We start from the raw sequence: 20,122 nt of genomic DNA, 5'->3' as shown, positions 1-20,122 counted from the left end.
ACCCCTGGCTACACACCACTTGCGCCTAGTTGTCTCAGCACATGGAAATCTCCTTCTAAGTTATGCAGTGTGAGTATCTGAGCTGGCAGCTATGAAACTGAGAGCGTGTGACACCGTTTCTTCATCACTGCCTTCCTGCACTTCCACCTCTTCCACTATGGCTTGACCCAGTGCAGAACTTGATACTTGACAGGACAGAATAGTAGGATTACAGCGGAGAAGGTCGGGGCAGGAGCAGGAGGCATGTGCTTAAATCTTTCTGATGAAGGGTCTAGGCCTGAAACGTCAGCCTTTCTGCTCCTATGATGCTGCTTGGCCTGCTGTGTTCATCCAGCTCTGCACCTTGTTGTCTCGGATTCTCCAGTATCTGCAGTTCCTGCTATCTCTGTAAATCGGAATGTAATGTTGGACAAGGTAGAAGTGGGATGTGAAAATGTGGATTAAGATAGCGTCATCTTCTGTGGTTTCCATGGCACCATCATTAACCATAGACTCAGCAATGTCCACTCCAAAAATGATGACCACTGTCTCCTCCACTGCAGCAAGAATATGCAGCCATGTCTGTTCTAAGGCATTGGCTCCTGTTGACTCTGTATTAGCCAAACTGTTCTGAAAGAAAGGAAACTACATCAATGTGTGCGATGCAATATGTATGGGTGATGTGGCTATTACATTTGAATAGCTGGCAGCATGTAGAAGTGGTGAGTATAAGGTTTGCTAAGTAAGTGACGATCACGTGAAACTATGATTAGGCATAAGTCATGATTGATAGCAAGGTGTAGAGCTGGATGAACACAGCAGGCCAAGCAGCATCAGAGGAGCAGGAAGGCTGACATTTCGGGCCTTGACCCTTCTTCAGAAAATTGATAGCGACAGTTTATCGGTGAGTGATGAAATTGTGGTTGAGTGGGCAATGTGCAAGGCTAAGGTGCAGTGATGACTATTCACATGAGGTTGTTGAACATCTGCATCCAGATCCTGTGAACTGAGTTCCTGGTATTGACCAGCACAGCTATCTGGCCCTTCACAAAGTAAATCTGGAGGCCTTTCAAGCCCCAGTAAATTGGTCACATCTCTCCACCTCTTCATTTCCTCCATCAAAGCAACAAGGGCAGTTTGAGAGGAACTTCAAGAATCCTCTCTCCTCTGTTGTAGCATCTTCTCTAACACAGCTCAGCATTTGGTCCAGGCAGATGTGGCTGGCTGAGTGTGGTACCAGTCTTATATGCAATCGGGTATCCAGTAGTCGCTCAGTAGTGCATTTCACACTGGCAGACTGCAACAATAATGCAAACTAGAATGCAGCACAAATTTGGCATGCTGCCTACAAGAGAAAGGAATGGGATTGGGTCAATCATGTATCATCATTCCTGCACCCATTTTCAGACACTATCCAATCAAATTATCAATTAAATCCATAACATATCAATCAGTTAAATCTATAGTCAGAGAATTCAAACGCAGCACACCAAATTAATTTTCTTACAATGCTTTTAAAAATGTACATGACGCAACTTTAGTGCAATTTGAACGAAAACCTGGTTTTGTTGAAAGAAGGATAATAAATGATGTAAACTTCAATTTTAGAGATATCTAATGCCAACCGTATGTACCTCAGAAGAGAAAATGAGAATATTTATTGGAAATAAAGTAGTTAATACATCACCAAAACTATTTCTACTTGATGTCTGGTAATGTTGTAAAAACTGTCCTTGTCTGCAAGCATTAAACTTCACAGCAGCAATTGGGAAAATGCCAAACAGATAAACAATGTCATGGTCAGGTGATGAGGGTTAAAAGGTTCCCTTCTTTTCATACTCCTTGTTGGCCCACAGGGGCTTTTTCAAAAGGATATACTTGTTAATTGGGGCTCTTGTAGTCTAGTGGTAGTGTCCATGCCTCCGGGCCAGGAGGCCTGGTTTAAATCTCATCTGCTTCAGAGCTGTGTCATAATATGCTTGACCAAGTTAACTAAGGAAATCTATTCCTGCCAATTCAGTGCATGTAACCATTTACATGATGTGATCATAAACAGATAATGGACATTGTTGAGTTTTTAAAAAGGGAGGATAATTTTTATTGCACTTAACCCTGCCTAAGTAAATAATAAAAAAAGCACTATGACTTTCTTTCTCTCTCTCTCTCTTCCACACACACATGCATAATATAAACAGGTTATAGTGTATGAGGACAGATATTGGAATTTAAATTCCAATAAAATTGAAGAAATGGTTGGGAGCTTTAAAGCTTTGGTGACGAATTGCCTCTGGCTGAACTTGGTGCTCCTCCTTTCGGTGTGGGGCAGTTTAAAATTACAGCTGGGAATTTTGACTGTTCTGGAGATAGCAATTGTTGGTTGAGTTCTTTGAAAAGTCTCCGTCTGCAGTACTTGGATACTCAAGATCAGCAGCCAGGGTTCAAAACTTGCAAGTTGGCTGGAGAACGAGAGAGAGAGAGACAGAGAGGGGGAGCGGGAGAGAAAGAGAAAGAGAGAACGAGAGAGAGAGAGAGAGAGAGGGCAAAGTTGAGTGGAGTGGGGGGGCACTCGGGGACTTGCTCCTTAAACATCTCAGTTCCTTGTCCTGTTCTGTCGAGAAATCAGTTGCTTAAACATAAATGCTATCTGGCTTGCCACATGGTCTTCTCTCTCCAAATGACCAATGGCACAAACATGTTCCTAGTTGATTCATTTCAATTATACACTGTGAGATTATTCTGAGCACATTTCTTTCATTGTCAGAGTTTCATTGTCCAAGTTATTTTGTCCAATGTTTTGCTTTCATCCAGGCAATTGTCCAGATACATTGCTAATGGTGTAGGAGACGATTTCCCATTCATGCTTCTTCAATAGTCTTTGGCACAGTTTTACAGATAGCTGGCCAGCATGGTTGTCTCCAATTCAATGGGGCTGGAATGTCAGGGGGACAGTGATGCATACATACAGTCCTCTTTTATTGTGATCCTAAGTCATTAGAATGTGGCATTAGTTCTTTTCAAAAATTCACTCTGGGGTTTGCACCCAGTAATTTCAAATCTCTTTTTTAACAAAGCACCATTTCAAAATAATATTCACTTTTATCTTAGTAAATTTTTTGCAAAATTTGAACTATCTACATTATTTCCAAATGGCGGCAATTTAATTTGTTCAGATATAAGTCAAGTAAGTGACTGCAATTATTTAAAGTTGGTTCATAATGATTAGTCACCAACTGTCTCAAAATATTGTGCACTCTGAACTTGATTGTCTTTTCACATGAATTTGGTTAAACATTGATTTATAGATTCAGAATTTAACATTATCAAGAGAGCAAGATGCACTATAAAAACAAATATTTATAATTAAATCAAATAACCAACTATTCTCAGGGAATAAAAAAACATATTTAGTATATATTCCAATCAGTCTTGAATGGCACTATGTTACATACTACACAAGTTTGTGGTTAAAAATAGAATACAACTACATTTTATTTGTAAAATACTCAACCGTTCAAAAATAAATATTATACCAATAGCAGCAGAGACTGTATTACTAAGCTCAACTGAAACACTGATCTAACAAGACATTTTGCAGTCTTTACTGGTGGGGAGGATTTCTCTGAGTTTTGCTTCAGCAGAAAACATCATCTTCTGCGGGCCCAGGCAATCTATTATTGCAAAAAGACTTTCAGAAAAATGCACAATCTTCCCAGGCCGGAGGTTATTAGTTTTATTGATCTTGCAGATTAGGACTGCGGCTGTCCACCAATGTGAAAAAAAAATACTTCAGAGCTATCCCTATTACCCTTTTTCCTACAGTCCATCCTTTTTACTGGTATATACTTTTGCTGAGCACTTTGAAAAATTGCTTTGAAAGTCCTCCACTGTTCCTCAACTGTCCCACCATAAGAGTCTTCGCTTCCAATCTACTTTAGCCAACTCCTCCCTGTCCTGCTTAGAAAACCTCAATAATCTGTAAGTGCTACAAGTGCTACTATCATGGAATAAGTGACCAATAGCAAATCTTCTTCCTCTTCCACAATCTGCTTAACCAGAGTCCAACTGAAAAGTGAAACACCAACTATCTGACTACAAAAGCCATTGCCCCTGCTGAATCTGACTTTAACTTCAATTCTTTCACTTTGGAAAGAGAAACTTCAAGAACAAGAGGCTTGCAACTATCTTAGAGGCTAATTTTCCTTTCCCTACATTTAATTTACATATATGTGTTTTTAGCCCATACCAGTTCTCAATACTCCCTCTAAATTGTTTTTCGGCGTGCAGTCCACCAAGGTCCATGCATGGCAGCAACTTGCAAAACTGGAAGTCAATGTATCAACCATTTGCTATATGTGGAATCTCAGAGCTGTTATGCAACCACACAGCTTAGAGGAACACTGGCCCTTATCACTTTCACTTGAATAACTGGACATGCTGGTAGTTGGGCTAGTGGGGAAGACAGCCATCATTTATCCAGGAGGCTACACCACCAGACACAGCCAGACTGGACCCAGGTAATGGCCCAGGTTAGTGCTGTGTCCCTGGTTAAAAGGAATGCTCAGCAATGCAGGAGTAAGGCCAATATGTTCTTTGTTCCACAATGGTGATTGGCACCATCTTCTCTCTGCTACCACACATTCACGGGGCCATCACGGACTACCTCTGACACCACACACACATTTCACCAAGGTGCATGATCTAAATTTCTGACTGTCACATACAATGTGCCCATTCAACAGTTCTCACACACCACACCCTCCCAAGCTATTAATCCTTCTGGCTCACTCACTGGAGACACCTCATCACCTCTCATGCCATCCACCCCTATCATATTCAACCCTTCCTTCCGTCTAGTTGCAGGAAAAATGGCCCTACTGCCTGCTAGTGGGTCAAAGACCAACGGGTGACTAGAGTTTAGAATTGGCTAGAGAAGAGCAGGACCACTGATATGAAGACAGGGAGACCCGGATGGAAACCCATGCAGTAAGCTTCATTGTGCTGAGCTGTGCTGTTCTCCCATTAACACCAGTGTTAACTTCAGGGAGGCAATGGTGTACTGTTGTTTTCACTGGGTGAGAAATCCAGTGACCCAGGTAATGCTCTGGAAACTGATCTAAATCCTACCATGGCAGATAACTCTGACTTTTTTAAAAAATCTGGAATTTAAAGTCTAACGATGCCCATGAAACCATTGTCAAACATTCACCACTCCTCAGATCCTAAAGCAGTCCATGTTCAAATGCAACAAGATCTTGACAATATGCAGGCTTGGGGTGACAAGTGCAATTAATATTCATGCCACACAAATGCCAGGCTATGATCATCATTAATAAGAAACAATCTAACCATTGCCTCTTGTCATTCAGTGGTGTTACCATCACTGAGTTCCCCCAATATCAATATCCTGGGCTTATCATTGACCAAAAACTCAACTGGACTCACCGCATAAACACATTGGCTACAAGATCAGGTCAGAGGCTAGCAATACTGTGGAGTGTAACTCACCTCCTAACTCCCCAAAACCTGTCCACCATCTTTAAATCACAAGTCAGGAGTATGATGGAATACTCCCCACTTGCCTGGATGAGTGCAGCCCCAACAACACTCAAGAAGCTTGACAGAAGCCAGGACAAAGCAGCCCGCTTGATTGACACTACATCCACAAGCATCCACTCCCTCCACCACCAACGCTCAGTAGCAGCAGTGTCTACTATCTACAAGATGCACTGCAGAAATTCACCAAAAATCTTCAGACAGCACCTTTCAAAACCACGATCACTTCCATCTAGAAGGATAAGGGCAGCAGACATATGGGAACACCACCACCTCCAAGTTCCCTCCAGGTCACTCACCATCCTGACTTAGAAATATATTGCCGTTCCTTCACTGTCGCTGGGTCAAAATCCTGGAATTTCCTCCCTAATAGCATTGTGGGTCAACCCACAGCAGGAAGTCTGCAGCGGCTCAAGAAGGCAGCTCACCACTACCTGCTCAAGGGCAACTAGGGACTGGCAATAAATGCCGGCCAGCCAGCGTCATCCACATCCAACAAATGAATTAGAAAAAAAATTGGCTACCAAATCCATCTGGGTCAGTAATGCCCTTTCGACAAGGAAATCTGCCTGCCTCATGTGACTCCTGGAACTTAGCAATGTGTTGACTTGTTATCTCCCTCTGACATGGCCTCGCAAGTCACTCAGTTATATCAAACTATTAAAGAGCTTAAAAAAAAGGAAGGAAACTAGACAGGCAACCTGGCATTGACACAGGCATTGGAAACGACAATGGCAAACTTAGCCCTGTCAATCCTGGCAAAGTCCTCCTTACTGGGACTGGTGCCAAAATTGGGAGAGCTGTCTCACAGACTTAGTCAAGTAACATCCAGACACAGTCACACCCGCAGAATCATACTTTCCAGACAATGTCCCAGACACCAACACCATTCCTGGAAATTGCATGTTCAATTATAGGATAGATCTACCAGAGGTGGCAGCAAAACAATATAGGGTCAGACAGGAATTGTCTTGAGAGTCCTTAACATTGACTGCAGGCCCCATGAAGTCTCATGGCATCAAGTCAAACATGAACAAGAAAACTTCGGGCTGATTACCACATACTGTCTGCCCTCAGCTGATGAATCAGTGCTCCTCCATGTTGAACAACAATTGGAGGAAACACTGAGGATGGCAAGACACAGAATATATTCTGGGTGGGGGATTTCAAAGTACACTGCCAAGAGTGGCTCAGCAGCAGTACTACTGATCGAGCTGGTCAGGTCCTAAAGGACATAGCTGCTAGACTGGGTCTGCGGCAGGTGGTGAAGGAATCAACAAGAAGGAAAAACACACTTGACGTCATCCTTACCAATGTGCCAGCTGCAGAGGCATCTGTCCATGACTGTATTGGTAACAGCGGCCATTGCACCCCCCTTGTGGAGATGAAGACCCATCTCTGCAATAAGCATACACTTCACTGTGTTATGTGGTACTAACAGCGTGCTGAATGACATAAATTTCAAACAGACTGGGCAATTCAAGACTGGGCATCCATAAGACACTGTGGGTCATCAACAGCAGCAGAACTGTACTCCAGCACAATTTGCAACCTCATGACTTGGCATATCTGCAACTCTACAAATACCATCAAGCAAATAGATCAACCCTGGTCCAATGAAGAGTGCAGAGGGACATCCCAGGAACAGCATCATGCATAACTAAAAATGAGGTAACAACAAGCTACAAATGGGACTACTTGCATACCAAACAACATTAGTAGTAAGTAACAGAGCAAAGCGATTCCCCAACCAATGGATCAGGTTTAAGCTCTGCAGTCCTGCCACATCCAGCTCTGAATGGTGGTGGGCAATTAAACAACTCACTGGGGGAGGTGGCTCCACAAATATCCCCCTCCTCAATGATGGAAGAGCCCAGCACATCAGTGCAAAAGATAAAGTTAGAAATGCTGAGTGGATGAACCATCTCAACCTTCTCTCATGTACCTCTGATGTAGCATCACAGATGACCATGTTCAGCACGGGTAATTCACACATAAGGTATCAAGAAATCGTTGGAGGCACTGCATGCTGCAAAGACCATGGACCTTGGCAATATTCTGACAACAGTACTGAAAACTTGTGTTCCAGACTAGCTGCACCTTTAGCCAAGCTGTTTCAGTACAGCTACAACATTTACATCTACCAACAATACTGAAAATTGCCCAGACAAAAAGGCAGGATAAATCCTGCCCCTTATTACTGCCCCATCAGTCTACTCTCGATCATCATTGAAAGATGCATATAAATGTATTAATGACTTAGATGAAAGAATTGACTGTAACATAGCACGTTTGCTGCGAATGCAAACTGCAAGGGGGAACACATTTGCAAAATCTGCAAAGGAATACAAGTCATTTAAATGAGTGGCCAACAAAGTGGCAGATGGCATAAAATGTGGGGAAATGTAAAGTTATTCATTTTGTTAGAAAAGAAGCATAATATTTTTGAAATGGCATAAAAGTATTAAATGTTGGCATTCAGGGATCATGGGTATTCTTGAATATAACATAGATAGTCAATAGTCAGGTACAATGAGCAAGTTGGAAGGCAAATAGCTTTGTTGGGCTCTACTACAAGAGCACTGGCTGCTATTGTACAGAGCTTTGATGAGCCAACTCCTGGAAGATAGGGCACATATTTGTTTTCCATACCTATACCATGACATATATTGTGAATGAAGGGTATTGCAATGAATCCTCACTGGATTGATTCCTGGGAATGACAGGGTAGTCCTATGGGAGGTGACTGAGTAGAATGGGCTGTACGCTCCAGAATTTAAATTATCTCTTTGAAACACAAGATTCTGAGATGGTTTGACACAGTCAATGCCAAGAAGGTCCCAGGCTGCCAAGTCTAGAACTAGGGACACAGTCTCAGGATAAAGAGTCAGCCATTTAGGACAGAGATGAGAAGAAATTACTTCAGTCACAGATTTGCATACATTTAGAATATTTAACCCCTAAGGGTGTAAATGCTCATATTCAAGGTGGAAATATATAAACTTTCAGACTCCAGGAGAATCAACAGATATGGGGACACAAGATAAATGGAACTGAGATTGAAGATCAGCAAGCTCTTACTGAATGACAAAGCAGACTCGAGACCGACATAGTCCACTCCTGCTCGTATTTCTAATATTAAGTTCTTGCATATCTGCACAACTCACATTAAGGTCTGAAAATGTATTACAGTTGCCTGTGATTTTAAAATGAACTAATGATAGTGATTAGCAGTTTCAGGAACTTTAAAGACAGACCACTGAAAACACACATGCAACATACATAATAAAGTAAATGTTTACCTACATAACACAATAACTAAATTTCAACACAATTTATTGACATCTAACTCGCAGGGGCATTAATGAGAGAAATAATAATGTAAATGCAAATTAGTTTCCTCTTCATTTCAACTGGTCTAAACTATGCTCAGGTTTTAATCAAATATTTCCCAAATCCAATTTTAGATTCCTGGGCATTTCACTGGTTGCAATATTAACACAATGTTAATTACTACAAATATGTACTGCAAATGAAGCTGATGCAATCTGCAAATTATTTCAGAAACAGGTAACCAATAGAAGCAAATAATTTCAGATGTTATATTATTAACAGAATGGACAGCAGAAGAGTTACTTAATAGCTTCACATTATTTGGAAAGATGAACAAGATAAAGAATGATTACTTGTTCCCTAAGTAGAAAATAAATTCAAATAGAAATGACCATATAAGTTTAGCATCAACTTATTGCCAGACTTAATTTCAGGAATTCTAAATCTGGATTCTTACCCTCCGTTTAGCCACATAAAATATGCGAATGTAGCAGGACATCATCAGAAAGATGAGGACAAACAATGGGATGTACCATCTGCAAAAAAAAAACAGATGTGACAGTTTTTACATCTCTTTCAAGGTATATATCACAATGTGCCTAATTGTAGAGGTATTTGCTAAACAAATATGTCTTTCCAACAACAACCAATCACTATACAACTAAGAATAATCTGTTTGTGTGTTATGACTATGGTATCATGAGAATAAAACATTGAGATGAGAAATGGAAAACAGAGATTTCCTAATTTTGCATCTCATAAAATACAGAAACTTTTCAATCAATGTTTGAAGCTGTATTATTAACCTGCCAAAAGCACAAAATGCACAATTAGATATTTTTCAAATGCTTAACACATTAAAAAGAGACAAATGTATAGTACAATAGAACAATAAACTCAGATGGTATATTAATGTGGTGTTACAATTGGCTTTAGTGTCACTCAATTAAGGAAGGGAAAATTTTAACCAGGGTTCCCACTATCCACTGTTGGGACATTAAGTGTGATGATAGGATTTTTTTAGCTTTAGAATATTCATGTCACCCAATACAACTAATTAAACATGAACCTGTTAACTAATATAATCTTTGTGCAGTTTTGGCCTCCTACTCTGAGGAAAGACATTCTTGCTACTGACAGAGTCCAGAAAAGGTTCACCAAACTGATTCCCAGGATGGCAGGACTAACATATGAGGAAAGACTGGATTGACTGGGCTTGTAGTCACTGGAATTTAGCAGAATGAGGAGGTCTGTCATTGAAACATATAAAATCCTAATGGGACTGAACAAGCTAGATTCAGGAAGAACATTCCCAATGTTGGGGAAGTCTAGAACTAGGGGAAACAGTCTAAGAATAAGGGGTAAACCATTCAGGATTGAGATGAGGAAGGATTTCTCCACTCAGAAAGTTGTGAACCTGTGGAATTTTCTTTCACAGGAAGCTGTTGGGGTCAGCTTGTTAGATAGATTCAAGAGGGAGCTGGACATGGCCCTTGCAGCTAGAACGATCAAGGGTACGGAGAGAAAGTGAGAAGGGGATACTGAGATTGCACAATCAGCCATGATCATATTGAATGGTGGTGCAGGCTCAAAGGGCTGAATGGCCTACTCCTGCACCTATTTTCTACGTTTCTATGTAATCTCAGACTGTGACTTCCAAAGTCATAGAGACATGACTTACAAACAGCACTGATGAGAACTTAGAAAGCTATCACTAAAATATTTCAGTGAAGCTAGCAGAATGGATTAAATACAATCCTGCACATGAGTCCTTGAAGAATTCCCCACCTAGAGTCATACAGCATGGAAACAGTCCCTTCGGCCCATATCCCTGAACTAGTCCTATTTGCCTGCCTTTGGCCATTATCCCTCTAAACCTTTCTCATTCATGTACCTTTCCGAACGATTTTTAAATATAATTGAACCTGCCTCTATCACTTCCTCTGGCAGCTCGTTCCCTATACCCTACACCTTCTGCGTGAAAAAGTTGCCCCTTACGTCCCTTTTAAATCTTTCCTCTCTCACCTTAAACCAATGCTCTCTAGTTTTGGACACCCCTACCCTGGGGAAAACACCTTGGCTATTCACACCTATGTCAAATTGCTCACCGTCATTAGAAATACAGGACACTTGGAGGAAATATGATTCATCAGTGGACAAGTTCCTGTGATGTTTAAAGAAGGGTTAAATTCTTATAATAATAACTCAGCTGTACATAGTTCAGTAATGCAGAAAACTTAACAGAGAGGTGAGAAACAATAAAATTAATAATAATAAATGCAGAACAATCACCAAACCTGTGAGAGAATGTTAGGAGTGGTGACCAAGAGCTATTTTGAAAAGATAGTTGAGGCATAGATAGTGTTAGGGACAGGTCCAAGGTCTGTCACCAATGATAAGGTGAGAGGAACGCATAAAAAATAAGAATTAGAAGATTGAATAGTTCAAGATAAATATATAGCTGGAGAAAGTTGTTGAGGTAGGGTGAGGCAAGGCCATGCAGAGGTTGAAGCACAAGGATATGGATTCTAATCTTAGGGCACTGGGTCAGGAGTATATCAGCAGGATCAGGAGTGGTGGATAAACATTTGCTAGCGTGGGGCATGAAGCAGCTAGCAGTGGAGGCCTGAACAAGTTGGCCTTTTTGCACAATGGTAGATGGGAGGCAAAGAAGGCGAACACTGGAGAAATTAAGTTAGACATGGTGTATAAATAAACAGGGGTTTCAGTCAGGGTGAGGGAGAAGCTGGGACAAGCGCTGAGATGAAGTATTTGTGATGATGGATAAAACATGCACTTTGAAACTCAGCTCCAGTTTGAAAAGCGTGCCAAGACTTGCATGGATTAGTTCAGCTTCAGCAAGCAAGTAGAGAAAGGGATGCAGTCAGTGAGAAGAGAACAATGTTAATTCTTATAAATATTGGAGTTATACTACTTACTGTGCTACTGTAGAAATGTTGATTCATTCACAACTCACTACCTTACAGGCTGCCTGACAGTGCAGAGGTTATTGTTGGATTAAGGAAGTGGAAGAGAGGTACAGTGCAATCTGAGGGCCAACATGTAGGTGAAAAAAAAGGCCAAGGGGAAATCCTTGTGAACGGGGGGCAGGATTGTACATGCATAGGCACAAAAGCCATTGTTAGACATGCACTGGTTGCGTTCAGACAGGTAAGAATGGTTTCCTAAAGAGCGTAGCAATGAATGAAGCAATGAAGCAAGATGACGATGTTGTCTGCACCATAAGCTGTAAAGAGGTTGTAAAACAGCATTATGTGTAAAATACCGTGGTCACACAGTCACATAGGTGTAATTTATGATTAGAAAGTGTTATAAGTGTGGGCAGGCTAGAAATTGGTGGAAAATAGTTGAAAAAGGAAAAGAAAATGATGCTAGGAGACAGCACTTTTAATTAGTTTTAAAGTCGATAAAAATAGAGAGTAACAAGCCAATCTTTTGCTCCTGATATCAGAAGGGCACCAACATGGACCTTAAAATTGACATGAGGAGAAAGCACAGAGTGATAGTCTGTAGTATGACAGTGGTAGTGTAATAACTGACATTTTTGTGGTAATGAAAAATGCTGTACCTTTAAATATTAAAGTGATTACAAATGATGGTTGTTTGAATAATATATTTTATGTTGAATGAGACAGCACTATTATCACTTTCATCGTTAATGGAGGATTCTTTTACATAGCGATGTAGTGCTTAATGCTGAAATGGTGTGCCTGATCAGACTATTTCAGATGTGTTTAGGAGGTGGAGAATATGATCATCACCATGGAAATGATGAAAAATTCATACACAGCCTGGGCTCCATTGGCATGATTTCTTGGGGCTTCTGAATGTTTAGTCCATTTAAAAAAATGGTCCTAAGTCACTTTTGTTAGATATTTGCACTAGAAAATAGCCTTGTGACATAGATACACCATTGACACGTTGCAAGTTTTTAGTAAATTCCAGGTGGCCATGTTTATAGCACAACAGTATTTACTGCTGCAATACTTTTGGAATCTTAAAAACTAATTGTTTTTAATATATAAGGCACTGATATACTTCTTGCTCCACTTGACCATACTCAATATTATTTTGAAGGGAAGCCTAAAGATTAGAGAAAATATAGTGCTTCCAGGTCTGCATTTAACAGATGTTGTCACTTAGAGGAAATTGTTTCACTAAACCCAAATATCGAAGCATGTCTTCCACATAAACAAACAATGATTTATGACTGTGTAACTTTAACAATAGAAAAACTATCACTTCAGAATGCTATACTTAGTATCAATAGTAATCCAAGTACATTAACAGTTAAGGTGAACTAGTTTTATTAGATTTTCTTCTTCTATATTTTAGGTTAAAAGAAAATGTTGATGACCTGAAGTGGACTGTGAGCTCAGAGTTAAATCAGCCATACTTACATGCCAAATCTCCAAGCAACATGATCATCTGTGATCCAGCTGGAAAAGAAAAAACATTCTTTAAATAGGAAAGGAAAACACAGAGCAGCTGAGACCATTACAAGCACAGAATCAATATCGAGCGCATAAAACAAGAGAAGTTCAATTAACAGGGAACAGAAATCTGCTACATTACTAACACCAGTTGACGCAATAACAAATGTAAACAAAAAAACAAGTACTATGAGATCTTGTTTGATGGCAATAACATGAAAAGCTCAGGTAATAACAAGGTTGTTTTGCAAGAGTAATAAGTGCATTAATAAAAAATGCCCATGTGCCCAACTTATTTTAAATGATCTGATTGCTGGTGATAGACTTCAAAGTGAGTGATTCTGACAGGTAACATGATGATTAAGAAATATCATTCCTTTGTCTTATCATTTAGTGAGATCATTAGACAATATAGTATGTTGTTCCATTCCTGACTGATATTTTGTGTTAGTAGTCAATCAGTGAGAAACCATTTGATTGCCTGTGGCTTTATCTTAACCAATCATGCTTCAGAATCTAGCCTAAGGCTGAAATAAAATATTTGCCTTCCATCCCTGCTGGATTTAGAACGCAGTACACACTGCTTTTATTATCCAAGTGAACTGCAGATGAACACGTATTTCAAATTGGAATACCTTTCCTGAATTAAATAACTCGTTAAAAGCTCTCATTCAAAATACGAACTGTGATTTTGAAAAATTGCTTAAAAGGCGTCAATGGCCAATTAGTGGCCAAATGGTGCACAAACCAAGCAGTTAAAGATGACAGGTGGATTGACAACACAGGATGGTGAATAGCAGACTTTCCAGCACAAAGAGAGGGGCAACTTACTGTTGCAGGCATGGGAGAAAGAGGGTGTGTCCATCCTCTTTGCACTTTTAACGTACCTGAATAAAAAGATAACCCATGCTATGGACCATCATTTTGGCTGAGAAACTCCTCCACAGCGTGACGTGCGGCTTCGGCCATGGCCAGCTATGTGGCAGAGGAGAGTGGTCTTTCGAGTTCCTAAAGCTCCCAGCATACACTGGAAGGCCTCCTCCAGTCTGCTGACATGCTATTGTCACCGACAGGGAGCCTGCAGGCCGATTTCTGTAAGTCACTGATTCAGAGTCTTAAATCAGGCTGAAAGCGAGCTTAATCAGCTATGCTCCAAGTACAATCATAGAGCTTTACGGCAATGGAAACAGGCCCTGCAGTCCAACTTGTCTATTTCAGCCTGATATCCTAAAGTAACCTACTCCCATTTCCTAGCATTTGGCCCATATCCCTCTAAACCCTTCCTATTCATATACCCATCCAGATGCCTTTTAAATGTTGTAATTGTACCAGTCTCCACCACTTCCTCTGGCGGCTCATTCCATACACACACCACCCTCTGTGTGAAAATGTTGCCTCTTAGGTCCCTTGTAAATCTTTCCCCTCTCACCTTAAACCTATACCCTCTTGTTTTAGATTCCCCTAACCTGGGGAAAAGATCTTGGCTATTCACCCTTTCCATGCCTGTCATGATTTTATAAACTTCTGTAAGGTCAGTCCTCAGCCTCTGACACTCCAGGGAAAATAGCCCCAGCCTATTCGGCCTTTCCCTATAGCTCAAACCTTCCAAACCTGGCAATATCCTTGTAAATCTTCACAACATCCTTCCAAAGCAGCGAGACCAGAATTGAATGCAGAATTCCAGAAGTGGTATAACCAATGCAACATGACCTCCCAACTCCTAGACTCAAATGCACTGACCAATCAAGGCAAGCATACCAAATGCCTCCTTCACTGTCTACCTGCGACTCCACTTTCAGAGAGCTATGAACCTGCATTCCAAGGTCTCTTTGTTCAGCAACACTCCCCAGGACCTTACCATTAAGTGTATAAGTCCTGCCCTGATTTGCCTTTCCAAAATGCAGCACCTCATATTATCTACTTCCAGCTGGGTGGCTGCTCCAGCCGTGATCTGGTCTTCAGCAAAACAGCTCGGCCATGCTATATTGTTAGCAAGCCAGAAAGCTGGTTTATTGTGTGAAATTACAAGCTTTTTTTTAAAAGCATTACCACGGAGTTCCTAGCTTTCCACTGATGGGGTGATCTCTTTTCCTGCTGTCGCAAATGCTGATTGGTATTCCAATGCATTGGTGTGCGCAGTCAATGCAGCCCAGGTGGATCAGAAACAAAAATGAGCAGGTCAAATAGATAATGAGCAATGGGAGGGGCAGGGGAAAAGCTAGTTCAGGTATAGAATAAACATGAGGAGGAAAGGAAAGGTTAGCAATTCCTGAATGACTGAAGAAATTAGATTAAAATGTAATAGAGAAAGTAGGCTTATGAAAAATACAGACAAACTTTGGTAAATTTTGCAGTCTCCTGCATGCAACCAGCTATAGAGGACGTAAATTACATTTCTGCACTCGACAGATGCATCAAACAGGACACCAATATTTTGTGCCCCATGGTGGAGCATTGATCTCAATAGTCAATGGGAGAGAACTCAATATTTTTCAGCGGTAACCTCCAGGTGCAGAAAGCATATAATTTTACACGACAGCACAGATGAAAGCTCTTGGGTCAATTCATGCCTGTGCCAGCTCTCTGAGAAAGCAAATCAATTAGATCTATCCCTCTGCTTTTGCCCCATTACACTGTATGTTTTTCTTTTGCAAGTATATACCCAATTTCCTTTTGAAAAATGTCTACTAAATCTGGTTAAACGTTCTTTTAGACAGTGAGTTCCAGAGAATAACTCACTGTGTGTGTTCGGGAAACTTTTAGAAGCAATAATTCAAGACAAAATTAATAGTCATTTTGGAAAACAGGTTAATTATAGAAAGTCAACATGGATTTGCTGAGGGAAAACTGTACTTAACTAACTAGCTTGATGTGGTAAGAGAGAAGGTTGATGAGGGTAACACTATTGATGTGGCGTACTTGGGCTTCTAAAGGCATTCATTAAAATACTGCACTGCAGACTCATGAATAAAGTTATGGCTCGTGGAATATCCACAGAATATAAAATTAGCCGAGTGTTAGGAAACAACATGTGGTGGGGAACACTTGCTTTTTGGACTGGTGGAACGTATGTAGTGAAATTCCCCAGGGATCAGTGTTTAGATCCATGGTGTCCCTGATATTGATTTATGACATTGATCTTTGTGCACAGTACACAGTAATAAAATTTGAGGTTAATATGAAAACTTAGAAGTATGATGAATCATGAGTAGGATAATGTAGAACTTCAAAAAGTTGGCAAAATGGGTGGATGAGTAGCAGATGTAACAATGTTGAAAAGCTTGTGAAGTGTTTCATTTTGATAGGAAGAATGCGTAGAGAATGCATAAGGTGTAATTCTAAAGGACATACAGGAGCAGAGGAGCAGAGATGCATGGGTGTATATGTGCATAAATCATAGAAGGTGGCTGGACAGGTTGACAAAGCAGTTAATAAAGAACACACATTCTGGGTTATATCAATGGAGGCGCGTATATCAATAGCGGTATAGAGAACAACAGCAAGGAAATTATGTTAAACCCACATAAGGCCTCAATTGTGTCCAGTTTTGGGCACCATACTTTAGGAAGAATATGAAGACATAGGAGAGGCTGCAGAAAAGATTCACAAAGAATGACTCCAGGAATAAGGAACTTCAGTTATGTAGAAAGAAGTATTCAAAATCATGAGGGATCTGGGCAAACTAGATAGGGAGAAACCATTCTGAGTAGAGGAAGGAGGGCATATATCACAATGGCAACATGAGGAAAAGCATTTTTGCTTATCAAGTGGTTCGAATCTGGAAGGCACTGCCTGAGAGTGTGATGGAGACAAGGTTGATTGAGGCTTTCAAAAATGAATTGGATCATTATCTGAAAAAGATGTGCAAGACCATAGGGAAAAGACAAGGGTGTTACATCGGATAAATTGCTTTTTCAGAGAGCCAGCATGATGGGCTGAATGGCCTCCTTTTGTGCTGTAACCAATCAATAATCTCCCTTTTGGTTCTTTTGCTGTGGTTCATATATCTGCAACTTTTTCTCACCAATCCACGTACCAGCAGTAATTTTAGAAACTGGGGTATGAGAGAAAGCTATCTAAAAATACAAAAATGGATAGCAAGAGTTTCTACAGATATTTAAAAAGGAAATGAGTGGGCAAAGTGAGTTTTGGTCTGCTAGAGATTGAGAATGAGAGGTTAATAGTAGATAATAAGGAAATGAACTGAATAGAATAAATAAAACGAATAAATATTTACTTCTGTCCTCACCTTAGAGGATAACAAAAAATGTTTCAGTAATAGTTGTAAATAAAGGGGAGGGAGAGACAAACTTTGTAAAATTACAATCATTAGGAACTAGTACTGAGCAAACCGATTATTCTGAAAGTTGACGGGTCCCTGGCTCTTGATGGATTTCATCCTAAGGTTTTACTAGAAGTGGCTGATCAGCAGTAGATGTGTTGGTTTCCATTTTCCAAAGTTTACTAGAATTTGGAAAGGATCCATCAGATTGGAAAATAGCAAATATAACTTCTTTATTCAAGAAGGGAGGGCAACAGAAAACAGGAAAACAATAACCCAGTTAATTTAATATTTGTCGTGGGGAAAGTGTTAGAATTGATCTTTCAGGTGGTTATAGTTGAACACATAGAAAAGCTCAAGGCAGTTGGGAGGAGTCAGCAGTGCCCTGTAGAAGTGACATCATGTTTAACCAATTTATTGGCGTCCTTTGAAGTAATAATATATGCTATGGATAAAGGGGAGCTTGTATATGTACTGTACTTGAACTAGCAGAAGACATTTGACAAGGTGCCAAATTAAGGTTATTGCAATAAAGTAGGAGCTCATGATGTAGAGGTAACATAATAGCAATAGATAGATGATTGGCTGACTGACAGAAAATCGACAGTATGCATAAATGGTCTTTTGCTGACTGGAAGGATCTGATGAGTGGAACCCTTTAAGGGTCTGTGTTTGGACCTCCGTGTTAAACAGAGTCCTGAAGAGGGGTCACTGGACCCGAAACGTTGACTCACAGATGTTGTCAGATCTGCTGAGATTTTCCAGCAAGTTCTGCTTTTGTCTCAAATTTCCAGCATCCATAGTTCTTTCAGTTTTTTGTCTAGTGACAATAAACGCTGGCTCAGCCAGCAATGCCCACATTCCATGAATAACAAAGAAAGAAAGAAGTTTGACAGACTTATTTCCACTGGAGTTTGGAAGAGTGAGGGTGACTTGATTGAAGTAAGTCGACTGTGAATGGACTTGACAAGTTGGACATGAAAAGGAGGTTTTCTCTTGTAGCCAGTCCAAAACTAGGGGGCTCTTTAAAAACTAGTGGTTACCCTTTTAGGACAGAGATGAGCAGAATTTCTTCCCTTTAAGGGTTGTGCAACATTGAAACTCTCTACCTCAGAAGGCAGTGGAGGCTGGGTCATCGAATATTTTTAAGGAAGAGGCAGTTAGATACTAATCAGGCAAAGGAATCAAAGGCTATCAAGGGTGGATGGGAAAGTGGAATTTGAAACACAGACAGATCAGTCATGATCATATTGAATGGTGGAGCAAGTTTGAGGGGCTGAATGACCTTCTGGTCTTAATTCATCCGTTTGTATTCAATCAAAGCCTCGCCTTATTTTGCACATTAATGTCCTTTAGGAAGGAAACTGCTATCCTTACCTTGTCTGGCCTACATGTGATCCCAGACCCACAACAATGTGGTTCATTCTTAAACAGCCCACTGGGCAGTTAGGGATGGGCAATAAATGCTGCCTAGCCAGCGATGTCCTCATCCCATTAACTAATTAAGAAAAAAAAATGAAATCTCACCTTATCCTTTCCCACGTTGTTTATTACTCTAAGAGCTGGAGATGAACATTAGCCAAGGGCGGCACGGTGGCACAGTGGTTAGCACGGCTGCCTCCCAGCGCCAGGGGCCCGGGTCTGTGTGGAGTTTGCACATTCTCCCCATGTCTGCATGGGTTTCCTCCGGGTGCTCCGGTTTCCTCCCACAGTCCAAAGATGTGCAGGCTAGGTGGATTGGCCATGCTAAATTGCCCGTAGTGTTCAGGGAGGTGTAGATTAGGTTGGTTATAGGGGGATGGGTCTGGATGGGATGCTCTGAGGCTCGGTGTGGACTTGTTGGGCCGAAGGGCCTGTTTCCACACTGTAGGGATTCTATGAAATTTCATTCTATGAAGGGTATGAGGGGCATGTATAGCCATGATGTTTTCCCCAGGGTAGGGGAGTCCAATACTAAAGGGCATAGGTTAAGAGTAAGAGGGGCAAGATTTAAAAGAGACCTAAGGGGCAACTTTCTCACATAGAGGGTGGTGTGTGCATGGAATCAGCGGCCAGAGGAAGTGGTGGAGGCTGGTACAATTACAACATTTAAAAGGCATCTGGATGGGCACATGAATAGGAAGGGTTTTGAGGGATATCAACCATATGGTGGCAAATCAGACTAGATTAATTTAGGATATCTGGTTGGCATGGATGAGTTGGACTGAAGGGTTAGATTCTGTGCTGTACAATTCTATGACTCTATGACCGGGATGAAATCACATGACCCAGGGCCATGTGCAGTCCAGCAGAACCGTGAAAGTGGCACACACTATTATCTACAACTGCCAAGTTGTATCTTGAACTGTTAAATAAACCCGCTTTTCAAGTAAAGTGACTGCGCACTATTTAATGTGTTATTTACCATGTGTTATTGTAAGGATATTTACTCCAGTTTCTTTATTCTCTCCAGACAAGTCGCTCAATACAAGTACCAGTCTGCTAAATCTTCTCTGCACCCTTCCAAAGCCAATGCATCCTT

General features: G+C 40.8%; 1 protein-coding gene across 1 annotated transcript in view; it reads right to left on the bottom strand.

Moving 5' to 3' along the window:
* Positions 1-1,234: 1,234 nt before the first annotated feature.
* Positions 1,235-20,122, bottom strand: part of si:dkey-100n23.5 (cyclic AMP receptor-like protein A) — a 91,609-nt gene continuing 72,721 nt past the window's right edge. The window contains exons 4-6 of the mRNA XM_048603102.1: positions 13,287-13,325; positions 9,323-9,401; positions 1,235-1,324 (exon numbers count right to left, since the gene is read on the bottom strand). Coding sequence (XP_048459059.1) covers positions 1,295-1,324; positions 9,323-9,401; positions 13,287-13,325 — 148 coding nt within the window. The 3' untranslated portion in view covers positions 1,235-1,294. The remainder of the gene's footprint in view (positions 1,325-9,322; positions 9,402-13,286; positions 13,326-20,122) is intronic.

Source organism: Rhincodon typus, chromosome 11 (genome assembly GCF_021869965.1).
Source record: "Rhincodon typus isolate 14 chromosome 11, sRhiTyp1.1, whole genome shotgun sequence".
Classification (NCBI taxonomy): Eukaryota; Metazoa; Chordata; class Chondrichthyes; order Orectolobiformes; family Rhincodontidae; genus Rhincodon; species Rhincodon typus.
Note: the sequence above shows the minus strand (reverse complement) of the source record. Positions and strands in the feature narration are given on the sequence as shown.